This window comes from Frankliniella occidentalis, unplaced genomic scaffold (assembly GCF_000697945.3).
Source record: "Frankliniella occidentalis isolate FOCC.00 unplaced genomic scaffold, Focc_3.1 Scaffold16, whole genome shotgun sequence".
Classification (NCBI taxonomy): Eukaryota; Metazoa; Arthropoda; class Insecta; order Thysanoptera; family Thripidae; genus Frankliniella; species Frankliniella occidentalis.
The window spans coordinates 1,102,108-1,119,163 of NW_026267146.1; the positions used below are offsets into that span (position 1 = coordinate 1,102,108).

General features: G+C 46.2%; 3 protein-coding genes across 5 annotated transcripts; 1 reads left to right on the forward strand and 2 right to left on the reverse strand.

Annotated features, from left to right (window-relative positions):
- Nucleotides 1-721: 721 nt before the first annotated feature.
- LOC113218096 (uncharacterized) lies at nt 722-5,862 on the reverse strand. 2 transcript variants are annotated; one of them, XM_026438300.2, is made up of 4 exons: nt 5,500-5,862; nt 5,013-5,093; nt 1,488-1,787; nt 722-1,276 (listed from the first exon to the last, which is right to left on the reverse strand). In XM_026438300.2, the coding sequence occupies exons 1-4, from the start codon at nt 5,594-5,596 to the stop codon at nt 1,140-1,142; spliced, it is 615 nt and encodes a 204-aa protein (XP_026294085.2). In that variant the 5' UTR covers nt 5,597-5,862; the 3' UTR covers nt 722-1,139. The 2 variants fall into 2 exon arrangements, with proteins under 2 accessions (XP_026294085.2, XP_052120105.1); XM_052264145.1 differs by lacking the exon at nt 5,013-5,093 and having other exon boundaries at nt 5,500-5,861.
- A 1,872-nt stretch (nt 5,863-7,734) lies between these two features.
- LOC113201711 (phosphatidylinositol-3-phosphatase SAC1) lies at nt 7,735-12,263 on the reverse strand. The gene is made up of 13 exons (XM_026415583.2): nt 12,092-12,263; nt 11,719-11,813; nt 11,377-11,582; nt 11,101-11,232; nt 10,904-11,015; nt 10,608-10,795; nt 10,365-10,520; nt 10,211-10,290; nt 9,878-10,115; nt 9,562-9,798; nt 9,314-9,415; nt 9,151-9,211; nt 7,735-9,062 (listed from the first exon to the last, which is right to left on the reverse strand). The coding sequence occupies exons 1-13, from the start codon at nt 12,121-12,123 to the stop codon at nt 8,929-8,931; spliced, it is 1,773 nt and encodes a 590-aa protein (XP_026271368.1). The 5' UTR covers nt 12,124-12,263; the 3' UTR covers nt 7,735-8,928.
- A 305-nt stretch (nt 12,264-12,568) lies between these two features.
- LOC113218157 (116 kDa U5 small nuclear ribonucleoprotein component) lies at nt 12,569-16,900 on the forward strand. Of its 2 annotated transcripts, none has more exons than XM_026438391.2 (12): nt 12,569-12,736; nt 12,871-12,992; nt 13,100-13,332; nt 13,408-14,209; nt 14,290-14,553; nt 14,639-14,999; nt 15,098-15,277; nt 15,355-15,532; nt 15,620-15,791; nt 16,055-16,311; nt 16,389-16,542; nt 16,608-16,900. In XM_026438391.2, exons 2-12 carry the CDS (start codon nt 12,876-12,878, stop codon nt 16,809-16,811), a joined length of 2,922 nt encoding a protein of 973 aa, XP_026294176.1. In that variant the 5' UTR covers nt 12,569-12,736; nt 12,871-12,875; the 3' UTR covers nt 16,812-16,900. The 2 variants fall into 2 exon arrangements, with proteins under 2 accessions (XP_026294176.1, XP_026294169.1); XM_026438384.2 differs by having other exon boundaries at nt 12,570-12,736; nt 12,868-12,992.
- The last annotated feature ends 156 nt before the right edge of the window (nt 16,901-17,056 follow it).

Here is a 17,056-nt window from a genome sequence, read left to right on the forward strand (position 1 = left end):
CACAGGTACCCTTCCCACGAGTGAGAAAGAAACAGCGACAGCTCCCTCTCTCACACTCGTGAGGACGAGGCATCCCATTTCCACCTCACCTCACCCTGAGCGCTCTGCGGAATCAGTCTGCAGCTTCCACGCCGTGAGCCCAGAGCGGTCCAGCCAGGCCTCCAGGCGCACGTGCCCACGCCTCAGCGTGCCGCACCGGACGTCCTCTTCATCCCGCGACCACCTGCTGCTGCTGCTGCTGTCGTCTTTTTCTTTCAGGAGCTGTGATGACATTTGATTTGTCTAGACAACTAGCAGAATCCTTTCCGGCTTTGGCTGGAGCCGTGGGGTGCGCGGCAGATGCTGTCCGGTCCCGGAAATAAGAGCAGAGCAGGAGAGAGGGAGGGAGAGGGGGGGGGGAGAGGAGAGAGACAGAGAACGCCACAGAGATAGTGTTGGGAGACGAGCACGCCTGTGTGCAGCCTTGCTATCGGATGTCACTCCGGTGGGCTCGGGCCCGGCTCGGACCGCCCCCGCCTCGCATCATCCACTCCCCGATGTGGTGTCAGCGGCAGCAGAGCGGGGCGAGCAGGGGGCGCTCACCGCAGGCCAGCCGCAGGCCGCGTGGCCAAGCGTGCGTGTGTGCCTAACCCCCAGGCTCCCGTGAGGATCCGCCCTACTTAGATTCGGAAATAATTTACAGTCTTACAATAAAAACAAAGGAAGGAGGAGGAGACAGACATTTTTGGTTTCGCACGATGCTCCCTTCATCAGTTTATTATTAAAAACTCAAGAGTGGTTTCCACCCAATGATACAGACACACCAACTAACAAGAAGAAAATGAACAGAGGAGCAGGAGTGGAGCTTAATATACTACGAGGCGCGACAGTACAAACAAAGCTAGAACGCTTTAACTAGCTGGCAACAAGTATCTCAAATTTTGCTTTTTCATTTAGAAAATGATCACTAACCGTCGTCCGCCACATTAAGATATTTTCTTTCTAATATTGCCACGATTCTCTTTGGGGAGAAATAAAGTCTTTAATGAAGATAAAAATTAATGAGAATAAAAGGAATAAAAAAGGCCACGTGTAATTTTTCTTGGGCTGAAATGAGAAAGCCCCTCCGGGCCTGGGGGCTGGCGGCGCCGGGTGGCGCTTCACTTCCTGCCCAGCATCCCTCCGAAGCGGATGGCGCCGGCCGCGGGCCCGTCCTCCTCCGACTGCTGCCGCAGCGCCTTCTCCTGCAGCGCCCGGATCAGGTCCTCGGCGGTCATGGCCTTGGGCTGGGTGCGATCTGCAGGGTAAGAAGAGAAATAATCCACACGGCCCATATGAGCACGCACTGCACGGGCTGGAGCAGGAAGCACGAGGGGCGACGAGGGGTCATTTAACATAAAATCAAGCGTACACCGAATGTTCTGTTCTGCTATTCTTTCTAATATTTTTTTTAAAACTGGAGTACTCCTTAATTGAGTATGTAAGCTTGCGGTTGCAACCGGACTGACCTGGTCGGATTCGGTTGTCCATGATGGCGTTGGCTGCCTCGTCCAGCGACGAGGACTGCATGCCCGAGTCGTCCATGTAGGGGCCGCCGCCGGCCGCAAAGTCCGCGAAGCTGTTGAAGAAGCGCACCTGCGGCGGCTGGAACGACTCCATGGTGCGCTGGCGCTTGCGGGCGTTCTCCAGCGCCGGGTGGCGCAGCGGCCAGTACGGGGAGCGGCCCTGGCGGGGGCTCATCCGCATCAGCACCTCCTCCATCGGGTAGGCGTCGGCGGCGGCCGACACCACCTCGCCCATGTTGCCCCCTGAGAGTCAGCGGGTCAAACGGCACGAGAGCTTTAGTCGTCTGGATCGAGCGCAAAATCCATAATTACATTTTATTGTATTGCTTTGCAAACGTAAAAACAAATGCTTTGCAACAACATCCTTCACACTTGGAGGATATGAGCCACGTATTTAGTCAAATTCCCTGGCGTTAAACGTTTTCCCTTTTAAGTTATTGAAAGTGCTGATTATCCTTCGGTTGGATAGCCGTGCCCGAGTGGTGCGGCCCCGCCGCGGCCCGCAGCCAATCGGCCCCTGGCGTAAATATTGAGTGTCCGTCTGGTGGGGAGCGGGGCGGGTCGGCCAGGGCCGGGGCCGAGGAAGGATGTGGGAGAGGCGAGGGGAGACGCTGGACGCCCCGGAGAGCAATGGCCATGCACAGCGCGAAAAATGTCGTGTATTGCTTTTCGCACAATAACAACGGCGGCGACTTCTGGTGGCCGGGGCCGCTCCCCCGCTCCGCATGCCGTCACGGCGGGGGCCGGCCGTCCCGTCGCGCGCGCCGTCACGCCGGGTTGCCTATCCTGCGATGGTCGGGCGCTCCGGCCCCGGTAGCAGCGAGCTCCTACAGAGTACAGGCGAGCGCGCACCGCCGCAGCCGTAGCAGCGGATCCGAGCGATCCGTACCCTTTGTTGTACTCCTCGGTACGAAATCTCCCGCGCAGGTATCTGTACCTGTACACTGTCTTGGCAAGAAGTGGGGCTTAAAACCGTCATGGGGCATTGTACCTACACCTTGTATCCACATCTTTTCTTGCCGCTTAAAGCAGGGGCACTTCAAATATTACCGCAGGAAAAGATTCTCCTATCCTCCACTTTTTTAGACACTCCCCAAGACTCTCTCTACCTGGGAATAAGTCAAAGCCCCCTTCCACCCCACCCACCACCAATCCTCCTCCTCCTATATGTAACACACAGGGTTTTGTCTTCCTCGTTAGAAGTTCGACTCTGTTCTGTCGCCCTCCCCGTCGAGGTCCTCTCTGCGCATTTATTTGTCCTAATTGGCGTCGTGTATACGTCACGAACAGAGTGGATCTATAGACAACACCCCCCCCCCCTCCTTCTCTCTCTCTCTCTCTATCCTCCTCCCATTCACAAACTCGCCCCCATAGCTCCCACACGTTGCGCAGTAAATGGTCAGACTACTGGGCCGGGGCTGCCTGCTGGTTTGTCGCTTCCACTGAATTGATCGACGGGGCGGACGCCTATGCGACTCGTTGCGTTCGCGCCCAACTTTGATGTGGTCTGATCGCGTTTGTCAGTTCCGCGCTGCGGTCGTGCGGGTGGAGGGGGAGCCCAGTGTGTTAATCCTGCACTCACCCCCTTTTAAGCGCTTGCCTGGTCTTATTTTTATTTTTTTGTTTGTGGGTGCGTTCTGTGTGGCCACAGCTCGTCACCCGGTGTTGACGCAAAAGATAATAAAGCGTCATTTATTTTATTATTTTGGGATTTGCAGCTGCACCGTGGTGGCTCCGGGCGGAGGCCACTTACGCCCCCGTACCACTTTTTTTATGTTTGTTTTATTTCCGTCCCCGCTTTTTTTTGTGAGAGACAAACAACGTCACTTGCAGTGCCCATGAGGCGAGTAGCCACGTGCAAATAAGAACAAGGGTCTTGTTTTGTATTCGCTTTTCCCTACAGCCATTACTCAATATCCACCCCAAACGCTCCGATTCAGTCGCGTTCGTCTCGACTCCCTTCTGCCCACAATGCAGAGCATCAATAACAAACACCACGCAAATCGAGAAACTTTCTACTATCATTCCGTCACTATGTAATCATCACAAACTTTTTTTTTCTCTCCTGTGTTTCGCACGGCTCACGTGGAAATTGCGAGCAGGGCCTCCGCACCACGCAACAGCGCCTCGGAGCAGGCCTAACGCGTTTAAAACAGTCCGCCGGCCGAGTCTATGTGGCGTACAGAGAAACTTTCTCTCTCCCCGTCGCTGTAAGCTCCGAATCCCTCGGAATCGTGGAGGTAATAACGCGAATACCGCTGGAGAAACTGCTATCCTTCCCCTACCATACGACGCAGACGCAAGCCGCTCGCCGCGCACCCACACAATATTTCTCAAATAAGACACCACTGCTCTGGAGGAAAAATTACTTTTGGCAGAAGCATCCCAAGAACATTGTTTCAAAATGAGCCAGTAGCTATATCCTGTTTTCCTGATAGTTATCATGGGATTCATCCGCGCCGGTGGTTTCATCCGGGTCGAATGAATACCGACGATATGGGTCTCTTTTCAGCTCGGCCCTGCTCAGCCCTGCTCGGCCCTGCTCGGCCCTGCTCGGCCCTGCTCGGCCCTGCTCGGCCCTGCTCGGCCCTGCTCGGCCCTGCTCGGCCCTGCTCGGCCCTCCTTGGGCCCTACTTGGCTTGGCTCGCCTAAGCATTGGCGGATCAGATCAGGCGACTCATTAAGACCGGATTAGCTCCCCGGCCGCGGTGTGCCGGCGCCGCGCTCCTCCTGACAGCTTACGGCGCGGCGGCCGCGGCGGTGGCGGTACAGAGGCAAAGGCTGGTCGCGATCTATTCGAGGGAGGACAAGGCGCCCCTGCTGAGCGCCGCCGCCGGCCGGTGAGGGGCAGGGGGAGGGGAGGTGGGTGAGGCTGAGGTGTCGCTAAGGAAGCTCGAGGGATGCGGTGGGGTGGTGGAGGGGCGAGGGGCTGAGGTGAGGTGTATTATGGGCGCTGGGAGAGAGAGAGAGCTCGTGTTGAGACGCTGGGCGAGAGAATAGGATCGGATGAGTCGCCCGATGCGCTGCTAGCCCACGCTAGCCCCCACCGCCGCTGCTCGCGTTACAACGCTCTCCCTTGGGACATCGTTAACCACCGAAGCAAAACAGCAACAACACCAAAGCACTTTTGATCGATTTAATTTTTTCGTGTGTCTTTTTATTTTCAAGTATAAGCCTGGAAAGGAAAAGTCTTTGCAGCTCTGCGTGGTGCGTGGGTTTAGCCTGACCGACCGCGGCTGGTGGACTCGGACTCGGCGCGCGCCTGTCAAAGCGGGGATAGGCAACCGACCGCACGTGCGCGCCGCGGGCGTGCCTAGCTCGCGGGCGTGCTGGCGGTGGGGTGTAAGGCGTAATATACACCTCAGGAGAGAGGGAGGACGCGATTGTCCGCAAAGTTTAATTTTCAGATGTGTTTCACGGTTCGGCTTTTAGCCGAAGCTTTTGTCTGGGGGTTTGGGTTTCACTTACCCTCCCGCCCTGCGCGCCCCGAGACCGTGAGCAGGGGCTGGCGTACGCCGTGCGACCGGCTGCAGGCTCTACATGAGATGCCTGCAATTACATATAACGTCCCTCTTAGCTCAAACACCCGACACGAACGCTTCAGCAGATTCCAACAAAATTTAATATGGGATTTACCTGGATAACTAAAGGATGTACTGTGAAAATAAATTACATTTCTAATGGCAGTGTACTATGCAAATTTACAGCACACTTTTTATTTGCCTTTGTTTCGAGCTTTGTTCAGTTTTGTGGCACATCAATTTTCTAGACGAGACTTTACGCACACACATCAGCAATTTAGTCACAGTTAACTCAAAATTTTTACTTTGTATTTTTTATTTATTTTTTAGTGCGGAGAGGTTTTTATCCAACTAAATTTATCCAACAACATGAATGTTATTGGAAGTCCAGAACTGAACCGCAACCAGGGTCAGGGCTTCGTATCGTGACTCACCTCGGGGCAGCTTGGGCCGCTCGATAGCGTGGGCGACGGTGGCGAGCATGGCGGCCACCAGCATCGCCTCGACCAGGACCCTCTGCGCGGCGGCCATCGGGTGTGGCGGGAGAGGGGCTCTTCTAGCGGTCCGGAGGGTCACGGGGACGAGCTGTCCGGGCGCGGTACGCGCGGTGCGGGTGCGTGCAGGTGTTTGCGGGTGCGTCTCGCCCGCCACTCGCGGCTGTCCACCACCACACACGGCGACAGTGCTCGCTGCAGACGCTGCTGGCTGACCTGTCCACAGTGCTCTCTGCTGCTGTCTGTCTGGACAGAGCTGCGCGCGCGGTTCACTCCACTGAGCGGGCGGCGGAAGTGTTCCCACGTATATATCCTCCGTCGTCCCGGCCCGGCCCGGCCCGCAGTCACCCCGTGCACCCCCGCCATCCTCCCCCACCTCGCCCAGCCTCTCCGCCCCCGATCCTGTCTCTCGCGCTCTCTCGCTCCCTCTCGCGCGCGCACCCCCGCGCGGGTCCATCTCACCTCACTTCCCCTCCATCGCTGGTCCAGCCGCCGCCGCCGTCCCGATGCCACCCCTGTCGCCCCCCCCCCCTCCCTCTCCTCCCCTGCTGGCACGTTTTTCTGCTGTTCTAAACGTTATATGCAGCCCTCTTTTTATGGCCCTGATTCGGGGAACCTAGAGTGCCTAATTACCAGGCGTCGATGACATCAGACAGAGCGCCACCCCCTCTCCACGCCTAACACGCCCCCTCCCCTCCACCGCGCGTCATTTGCGCTCCTCACCTGTAGCTGAACTTGCTGCATGACCACCCCCTCCCTGAGAGGCGGGGTTCCCCCCTCCCCCAGCCCTTTCACACGGCTCTCTCCTCTGCCGCCCCCTCGTCACCTCCTGGACTAATTTCCTACAGCCCTGCGAGACTTATTAATCTCTGTTAAAAGAAACACGCCATGCTAACTCTGCTCGTCCGGGGCTGGCCGGGGTCACCCGGGAGGCTTTAGCGTCCTGCTTCCCCCGCTCATCCTGTCACGGCCAAACACGGCATGTCAGGGGCGTGGCTCCAGGACCGAGGCTCTGGGCTTCCAGCCAAACGCATCCTGGAATCAGCGGGGCTCCAGTTCCCTGAAACAGAAGGGTGGAGAGGAGGGCGGGAGCGGGGACGAGTTGTAGAAGGGCTGTGGTGTGGTGCCCACCTCCCCCCACGCTCAGCGCGTACATCCTCCTTTACAGGGTCCACTCCGGCGCGCTTAAGACGCGGAGACCATAAAGAGTCCCTACTCCACAATAGACCGGCCTGGCACAAGCCTGTCCCTCCCGCCACACTCTCAAAGGTGTGTCCTTTAGGGATCGTCTAAAAAGTGCGTCCGTTTTTTTTTTTGTTTTTTACTCAGATTCACTTGACATATTACGAGAGCTCGGCGCCTGCGGAGCTTAGTGTAGGCCACCCCGCAGCACACGCATGCATTGCAGGCATTATTGTGCCTACCTATCAGGCGCCATGAGCGCTTACACAGACTGTACTTAACAGTTGCGTCACTGCGAATGACGGACGTACTTTCTAGATGCGACCCCGTATACAATCATCCCTACAACGAAGGATCGAGAAAAGAGGAATTCTGGAGGCAGGAGGCAGGTACTTTAATAAGTGTGCAATAGCTTGTTGCACACGTAACAGAGTTCGATAGAGAATAATCTCCCTTATGTTACACCTGAGGTCAAAAATCTTGAGAGAGGTCATTGTTGGCCTCGTACTGACTGTTCATTGATCTTGAGTTACAACAATCGATGACAGCGGGCGGACTTCATCTGACGTGTGCGGAGCAGCCGCTGGACCAGAGGCAGGAGGAGGGTGGCCGCTGGCCGCTGGGCGGCCGACAGTGATGGATGGCAATTAGCTAACTGTGTAGTGCGGACCCATTTTACTTATCCTTGTCGCGTTTGGCAGATTTTCTACTAGTTGATCCGCCGCTGTCAGGCGGGAAAGGGGGTGATGGCATTTGCCTAGTTCGTTCAGTCTCGGCCTACCCGTCGAGATCGGTTAGACAGCAGCTCAGCCTGACACCAGCTGCGCCCTAGCATCGCGGGGAACCCTTCGACGCCGTATTTCACTCGCCGTCCGAAGAAAAAAAGAGAAAGAAAAAAAACCGAAGCTGAGCCGGGAATTAATGAGCGCGTCTCCGACCATTAGGTTTTTGCCGTCGGAGGAGGGGGAGGGGGGGGCTTACCAGGCAGCAAGATTTGGCTTTTGAATTTCTTTTATTACTTTCGTTTAAAATCACAACAGGTATAGTTCTATAAAGAGTTAGACACAACAAAAAAACAAAACAATCACTAAATCAAAACAAATAAAAATTAAGCTCTGCTTGACACGAGTTGCAATGCACAAACTGCTATAAAATACTCACCAATAAATTAACATGCAAGTAGAGAATATTAGGTTAAAATGAGGTCAAAGTCCTGATTCATTGTACTTTAGAGAAAAATGCAGTGCAAATAAAAGGTCAGAAATCTGTCCTCAACAATAGAAAACATGTTAATATATAAATTTATAAACTCAGTACTTACAAGTACCGCATAGACTGCTGAGGGAAACTACAAGTGCATTGAACTTTCAGCAATTAACAGATCCCAGCATAACATTCATTGCAAAAAAAGAAGCCTATTCACTACAAAACAATTCGACATTCACTAATAATGGCATCAATATCAAACAACAAGAAACAGTTTAACATAAAAGCTTAAACCCTTGCAAAATAGCACTTTTTAAAAAACAATTTTATCTATAACATTTCTATAGTAAAAATAGAGCATATTTCAGAACACTGAAATATAATTGAGCAGCATTATTAAATAACTACAAGTTTTTAAAAGTTTGACCACTAAGACACCTACAGAGAACAAGGTGTACAATGAAATATTTAATAAACAAGAGATAATTAACTGATTTTATCAGTTGGGATTGTGGAGATTTCGACGTCCAGACGTCCGGAATGTGACAAAATTCAAAATGAAACAGTGAACTTCTGGAAGGAAGACATAAGGACTCCATTCCTTTGATCTAGAGCGTGAGAGCTAAGTTACGTAATCAATCTGGCAATGGGGCTCAATCAATGCATAGCATAATAAACGTATTAACACAGAATAAATTAGGGTATAAGTATAAGAGTACAATAATTATCTTGCCACATTTTTTGGAGAAGTAGATAAGTACATATTTTACGAGGAGTGGTAGGAAAATTCAAAACGAAGTTTACAATTGGTGAGAACTAATGAGAGACATGGATGTATCCAAATCACAAAGAACTGTGAATGAGGTACAGAAGAGAAAACAATACACCCCAATTATACGATGCAATCCAATAATTATCTTCACAGCCAATGACAATTTGCTTGATAAGGGCTGCAATTATGGCAACTAGAGAATAACTTGACTACTGAGGCTTTTTCAAATCAGAGAGCTTTGGGTAATCAACGAACTCTGTGCCATAGAACATAATTGTGAAAAATGTTGCCATTACCATCAGACCCCAGAAAAGGACATACAGCAAAACTGCTGTTGTGTAATCTGAAAATGGAAGAATCAGCATTAAGATATTGGTGCACAGTCATGTAATGAGCTAGTTTTGGAACTGTCACTTAAAAAACTACGTTACCTGTTGGTGTGATGATATTTGCAAAGAACATTGCAATAGCAACAAGCAGAATCAAAGGGAACTACAAAGGAAAAATTAAATGAGTTATGTATACAGCTGCCTCCATATAATTTACAACTAATCACAAAAATTGCATGAAATGTAACTGATGGGGAGAACTTACAGTGAGATACCTCCATCCCTTCGGAGCTTCTAGTGGACAGGGTCTAGTTACCCCCTCGCCTTCTTCAATGACATAGCATCCCAAGAGTAAATCTATGGAGTCCTATAACAATACAATATAAGATAGAAATTTAGAAAAATACACCATGTGCAATATTTCCAACAGTTAAGAAGGTTTGAAATTTCGGTTATTCACTAAAACGTTAATCCAGAGACAAAATACATGAAAAGAGCTTAAATATTTCATACCTGTCTGAAACCATCCATAAAGTTATTTTTGCAATATCTCATCATTGAATTTACACCATCTTTCACCAGGCCCATTCTTGTTCGTTTGCCGGTTCGCGTGAAATCTGTTTTAAGTGCTCCTGTTCCAGAGTACTGAATGCTCATGTAATCAGCATTGTCAGCCCAGACACTTCGGAATAAGGCTTCCAAGCCATATTCATCTTCAACTTGGCGACCAACGGGTAACACTCCAAGTTTCTACACATAAATAGTTAAACTTTAATTTGTTTCACCAATATATAAACAGGACATCCAGTCAGACAGCTATACTACAAACCTGAAGTGCATTAGTAAGGCTTCGCTTGGCCAGCATACTTTGAACAACATTTGTACGATCCAGACAGTCAATGCAATTAGTACGAAAGACACCTTCTTGCTGGGACACTAGGGTGCCATCTCTTGTCAGCAGAAACATAGAAAGTTCGTCCTGCTCATGGGCTAATCGGTCAAGGAGAATACTAAGACGGTCCCAACGCATTTTACTGCATTCAGCATGGAAGTCAAAAGCTTCATATCTGTGAATTAAATTAAGAGTAAACTTTCTAAATCCACAACTTTTATCCTGAATCCATTGACTATGACTAATTTATTTATTTTTATTTAACTTTACCTGATATTGGGATTTGATACTTGGCTCACAATATTGGCATATGCCTTTTCCAAAACATCTTCAGCTCCCCGATGATCGATCTGTGATTGAAAGGCTTAAATATATCAAACTGTACAATATGATAAAGTAAGACTCAGTAATGAACTGTACCCACCAAATTGACAAGAACTTGTCTACCATAGTTGAAAATTTGTGTATTGAAGTGCCTACCAGCAGCTTCAGCATGATTTTCTCCCAAAATCAGAGCAGGCTTGGGCTTATATTTCAAATTAGGCAACTGATGCCAGAACAAAGGAATCGATCCACGGGTCTAGAGAAAGGACACCATAAATTAAACATCAAGTCAAAGTCTATTGTGTTTCTTCTTTACCATGGAATTTATCTCAATTAATCTTACCTGTACAAAAGAATATCTGTCACCACTGGACTCAACAATCTGCTCAGTTTCAACATAATTGGCCACGTTTCCTTGGGAGTCAATCCCTCTCGTAAAGAGACGAGTTCCTGCTCTAAATCGACTGCGCCTTGACACCACAGTCCAGGTAAAGGCTTTACCTTGAATTGTATATTGATTTATAGAAATGACTATTAAAAGGATTAAGGTCAATCCAGTGAAATTACACAGCAAAAAATAACATTAAATGTAGAGGTAGAATACTATATGAAACTTCTAAAAACAAAATAAAAGGATACACCCATGCATAACTGGGACAAAGAATGAATGCACATCTGGATGATGAGAGATTTCTCTTAAAAGGTGACCATTCCAAAGGAACCGCTGGTCAGCCCTTTCATGAAGAGCCATCTGAAGAGTAAAACACAAAGATAGAGGGTGGGCACATAAAACTAGGATTAGAAACGGGTACATCAATGAAACAATTAAATCTTACCTTCAAAAATTCTGGCGTGATATTGTGCAATCTTTGCAAAGTGTGTGTCAAATCATACGTGAAAGAGAAATACAAGAATGGAGAAGATAGAGCATGTTCCAGCATTGAAACATACATTTTGTTATCAGCCATCTGGAAAAAATAATTAAAAATAAAGTGCCATGGGGAGGGAAAACCTCTCTTTGAAATAGGGAGATACAGAAAATACTACAACATCCTACCCCTTAGTTGCAAGAGATAAAAGGGATATACACTAAATTTAAAGAAAAAGCTTACCTGGTTTTCAGTAAGATGTGATAGGGTCCTGGAATATGATATAACTTCTGTCTCAGTGACTTGGAAAATAGGCTGACCATTGATGGTGCCAATATGCTTTTTACCAACTATGACAACAAGGTAATTTCCTGCAAGAAGGCGAACTGTACCCATGATACCACTTATCACCTTACAGCTCGATGAAGGTGGAATTTGTCCTTTATTAACTGAGAAAGAAAATAGAATGTATTAAGGAACAAACTGCTTACATTTCTTGTTTGGGCCACAGTAACTATCTCAAAAAGAAAACCCATAGGGGATGATTAATGAAAATCACATAAAGAAATCAATGAGAGAACTTACTCTGTAAGGAAATGTCTTGGCTGACTCGATCAATAACCATAAGATCTCCATTTCCGCTAACTGGTTCAACAAAGAACTTCTCTGGTGTTATGTACCTGTGCAAACAAGCGTTTCCTATCAAAATCTGTATAAGACAGCTGAGAATACAGGGTTATGTAAGATACTGCGATTAATAAAATCCAAGTAATTCGCATGATAGATTCAAGCTGAAACTTTAACTGAGCGTGTTACGTTCACGCTTCATCAAAGAGAATCCAGCAAAAGGTTGACAATTGATATACAAGCAGTAGTAATGAAATGTCATCAATAAACAAACGTCACAATCAGATGGTAACTAACGCAGGACAAATATTAAATGGATTGCGAGACTTACAGCTTTAATTCACGATAAACTTCTGAAGCCATGGCTGATGTTATAATGCGCGACCAAAACTCAAATCTTGAACAATTTTAGTGTCGAAAAACCAAGGAAAGTGTAAAAGTTTCGTGAACAGACAGATCTGATCCGAAATGTAGCTGACAGCTGACGGGCAGACAACAGACGGGAGTAAACCTCTATAAATCTTAAGCATATGACGTCATGCAAAGAGTTTCAAGGCGTAGTCAGTCGTTGCCACAGAACTTGAACCATATAAACTTTTCCATGAAAAAATTTGATTAAATCCTACCTCAATATGACAAAATAACATTCAACCTAAAGGATAAATACAATGACAGTGCAGCAGAACAGAAATGTAAAACGTTCACATCATGTATTCAAACTTGCCGCTATTTACTGTCCTCTTGAGAAGCCTCGCGCATGGCTACATTTATGAGTGTAAACATCCAATCCGAATCGCAAGTAGAATACAATTTTTTTTTTACTTTAACACGAGTTTGGCGGCGCTGCGTTTGGCGTTCGTTTCTCGAGGCACTGTGAATTGTTTACTGTTGTTTTTGTGTGTTCACGTCATTAATTTACTTTATGCCTGATCCCTCCTTAAGTTAAACTTTTAAACCAACATCCATCTCCAGTAAGGTATGTGTTTGGCATTTATGTTGTTTCCTACCAGTGCTTCTGTCTGATGGTATGGGACTCTAACCTCTCGTGCCGGTAGTCGGCGTCCAAAACAAAATCATTTATTGATAAAAATATAACCTTGGTCCTAGCAGGAGAAATGGACGCTGACTTGTATGATGAATTTGGCAACTACATTGGCCCAGAACTAGAATCAGATGACGAAGAAGAGGAAACTTATGGTGGGCGGGATGGAGATCAAGACCAGGACTATGATGTAAGTAATTGATTGTTTTAAACTGTTAATTCGCTTTTCTAAGAAGATACTCTTTTCAAATCATTATTACTTTTAATAAAATAAATGACCTTAAATTTCTCTTTCAGGATGATGCAAATGAAGATGCAGACGCAGATATGGATGTTGCACCCATGGCGGTTGTACTCCATGAGGACAAACAGTATTACCCATCAGCGGCAGAAGTTTTTGGACCTGAAGTGGAGACCATAGTACAGGAAGAAGATACACAAGCACTCACAACTCCTCTAATCGCACCATTAAAAGAACATAAATTTCAAGTCAAAGAACAGCAACTGCCAGAAACTATTTACAGTATGGAGTAAGTACAAACATTTTACTGTGATATAATTTCTGAAAAATTACCAGTTCTTAATTTGTAAATCCATCTGCTCAGATTTCTTGCTGACCTCATGGACACACCAACATTGATAAGAAATGTTGCTCTTGTTGGCCACCTTCATCATGGAAAGACAACATTTGTAGATTGCTTGATGCAACAGACTCATCCTGCTCTTGTCACCAATGAAGAGAGAAACCTTCGATATACTGATACTCTTTTCACTGAACAAGAACGTGGTGTCAGCATCAAGTCCATGCCTGTTACTCTTGTCCTGCCTGACATTAGGTCAAAATCACACTTGTTCAACATCTTAGACTCTCCAGGTCATGTTAACTTTTCTGACGAAGTCTCTGCTGCCATGAGGATAGCTGATGGTGTGGTTGTATTTGTTGATGCTGCTGAGGGTGTCATGCTTAACACTGAGCGTCTGATCAAACATGCTGTTCAAGAAAAGTTAGCTATAACTTTGTGCATAAACAAAATTGATCGTTTGATGTTAGAACTGAAGCTTCCTCCTCAAGATGCATACTTCAAGTTAAGGCAAATTGTAGAAGAAGTTAATGGCCTCTTAAGTCTTTACTCTGAGGAAGAAAATTCTATTGTTGTATCCCCAGTTCTTGGCAATGTCTGCTTTGCCAGTTCCCAATATGGAGTTTGCTTCACCCTCAAATCATTTGCTAACATCTATGCTCAGACTTACCCAGGAGTAAATATGAAGGAGTTTGCTAGACGTCTTTGGGGCGATATGTATTTTAATAATAAGACGCGCAAGTTCTCTAAAAAATCACCTCATGGGTCTGCTCAACGAAGTTTTGTTGAATTCATTTTGGAACCCTTATATAAACTATTTGCCCAGGTAAATTTAAGCAATTTTGAATCAGGGTTACTTCTGATACTATTTTTTGGGATATTTAAAATTAAATTATATGTTGACAGGTTGTGGGTGATGTTGACTCAACATTACCGGATGTGCTAGAGGAACTTGGCATTCGTCTTTCTCGTGATGAAATGAAAATGAACATCCGCCCACTCTTGAGAATGATATGTGGCAGATTTCTGAAAGACTTCAGTGGCTTTGTGGAGATGTGTGTAGAGCACATACCGTCTCCTGCTGACAATGCCAAAACCAAGGTCCAGCATATTTACACAGGACCTGTGGAATCAGATCTTGGTGATGATATGTGTGCGTGTGATCCTGATGTAAGTTAGTGTTATACTACAAATCCTGTAAATTGTTTGAAAAAAAAAAAGTTGTTCATTTATAATTTTTTTTCTTATTTTCCAGGGACGCTTGATGGTTCACAGCACAAAGATGTACCCTACTGAAGACTGTACGTCATTTGTCGTACTTGGACGAGTTCTTGGTGGCACTCTCCATGCTGGACAAGAAGTGCGTGTGTTGGGGGAAAATTACAGTTTGCAAGATGAAGAAGACTCCAGAATTCTCAATGTAGGGCGTTTGTGGATTTATGAAGCCCGGTACAAGATAGAAGTCAACCGAGTCCCAGCAGGGAACTGGGTGCTCATCGAAGGAATTGACCAGCCCATTGTGAAAACAGCAACCATAACAGATATGTCAACAGCAGATGACTTATTTATTTTCAGACCTTTGAAATTCAACACACAGTCAGTCATTAAAATTGCAGGTAAATTATAACTCTTTGTTTTGTAAAATTTAAATAATTTTACTGTCTTTCTACATTTTATATTTGTGTCGTTTGCTTATTTTTGTTTTCATCTACAGTTGAACCTGTAAACCCATCAGAATTACCAAAAATGTTAGATGGGCTAAGAAAGGTAAATAAATCATATCCTTTGCTGTCCACCAGAGTGGAAGAATCTGGCGAACATGTTGTCCTTGGTACAGGTGAACTCTATCTTGACTGTGCAATGCATGACTTAAGAAAGATGTACTCTGAAATTGGTAAGTTGTCAATAGTTCTGTATTTAAAATGTAATACGCTGTAGACTTTTTGTTCATGTGCACTATTTTTCTCATAGATATCAAAGTAGCTGACCCGGTTGTTGCGTTTTGTGAAACTGTTGTGGAAACTTCGTCACTGAAATGTTTTGCTGAAACACCAAACAAAAGGAACAAGCTGACAATGATAGCAGAACCTCTTGAAAAAGGCTTAGCTGAAGATATTGAAAGTGAAGTTGTTCATATTTCCTGGAATAAGTATGTGTATAAAAACTTACAGTAATATCTTTAGTTTCATTGGTGCTTGTATTTTACTAATCTCATCATTCTATGTCACCCTTGTAGAAAGAGATTGGGAGAATTCTTTCAAACTAAGTATGACTGGGATCTTCTTGCTGCCCGTTCAATTTGGGCATTTGGTCCTGACACTACGGGCCCCAACATTCTTGTGGATGATACATTACCCTCTGAAGTTGACAAAAGTCTCCTCAACTCTGTTAAAGACTCTATTGTCCAAGTACGTATATTTTTCCTAATTGGTTCTGCATGTGTACGTTTTGTATATCAGTTGCTGAAATCTTATGCAGAATTTTCGTCTCAAATGAGTTGCCTGAGAGATGGGTAGGTTTCTCTACGTACGTAGGCAACCCACGATGCATCGCTCTCTGCCAGCTGGGCCTGAAATCACTATGACTAACTGCGAGGCCCCGCCTGCTTGTAAAGGGATGATGCTTCTTTGATGTCTGAATCCATACTGATGATCATCTGGTTCTTTTACAGGGTTTCCAATGGGGTACTCGGGAAGGTCCTCTTTGTGAAGAGCCAATCAGAAATGTCAAGTTTAAGATTTTAGATGCAGTAATTGCTAGTGAGCCTCTGCACCGTGGAGGTGGTCAGGTTATCCCCACTGCCAGGAGAGTTGCATATTCTGCTTTTCTCATGGCTACACCTCGGCTCATGGAGCCGTATCTTTTTGTGGAAGTCCAAGCTCCTGCTGATTGTGTTTCTGCTGTGTACACAGTGTTGGCCAAAAGAAGGTGAGCACAAGTAGTTCCATTCTTACATTTTAAGTGTCAAAAAAGGAAACTCTTGATGTCATTTTTTTGTATTACAGAGGCCATGTCACTCAAGATGCTCCCGTACCCGGTTCTCCCCTATACACTATCAAAGCTTTTATTCCTGCTATTGATTCCTTTGGATTTGAAACAGATTTGAGAACGCACACACAGGGTCAGGCATTTTGTCTATCTGTTTTCCATCACTGGCAGGTATGTGTACAGTACCAATGAAGTCTTCTTTAGATATGATTTAAATTAATGCTCTTGTGCTTCAGATTGTCCCAGGTGATCCATTGGACAAGAGTATTGTCATTCGGCCTCTTGAGCCTCAACCTGCTACTCACTTAGCACGTGAATTCATGATCAAAACAAGAAGACGCAAGGGATTAAGTGAAGATGTTTCTATTAACAAATTCTTTGATGATCCTATGTTGCTTGAACTTGCTCGACAAGATGTTATGCTTAACTATCCCTTGTGAAGCTTAGTGTGATGTGTCCTCATTCTTTACAACAAAATGTACAAACTTGCTTATGAATTGTAAATTATAGTTTTAGCCAAGTACCTAAACTGTTCCATCATTTTTTTCAATCCAGTTGGGGATGGGGAATTTAGGGAGGTACTAAAGTAAGCTTTAATAGAAGAATTACTTTCTCATTTCTTATACAAGGTTTATTTGGCACTTCCGTTGACAAAGCACAATTGATACTCTTTCACAGACAATCT

Bases quoted from the DNA above. Each gene is read 5' to 3' on its own strand.
- LOC113218096 (XM_026438300.2), bottom strand. From the start codon at position 5,596: ATGGCCGCCGCGCAGAGGGTCCTGGTCGAGGCGATGCTGGTGGCCGCC. The intron at 5,094-5,499 runs GTGAGTCACGAT...ATGTAATTGCAG, and splicing joins GCGGCCCAAGCTGCCCCGAG to GCATCTCATGTAGAGCCTGC. The intron at 1,277-1,487 runs GTCAGTCCGGTT...CTTACCCTGCAG, and splicing joins GGACAACCGAATCCGACCAG to ATCGCACCCAGCCCAAGGCC.
- LOC113201711 (XM_026415583.2), bottom strand. From the start codon at position 12,123: ATGGCTTCAGAAGTTTATCGTGAATTAAAGCT. The intron at 11,814-12,091 runs GTAAGTCTCGCA...TTGTTTGCACAG, and splicing joins GTTTATCGTGAATTAAAGCT to GTACATAACACCAGAGAAGT. The intron at 9,416-9,561 runs GTATGAAATATT...GTATTGTTATAG, and splicing joins TTATGGATGGTTTCAGACAG to GACTCCATAGATTTACTCTT.
- LOC113218157 (XM_026438391.2), top strand. From the start codon at position 12,876: ATGGACGCTGACTTGTATGATGAATTTGGCAACTACATTGGCCCAGAA. The intron at 15,278-15,354 runs GTAAGTTGTCAA...TTTTTCTCATAG, and splicing joins AAAGATGTACTCTGAAATTG to ATATCAAAGTAGCTGACCCG. The intron at 16,543-16,607 runs GTATGTGTACAG...CTTGTGCTTCAG, and splicing joins CTGTTTTCCATCACTGGCAG to ATTGTCCCAGGTGATCCATT.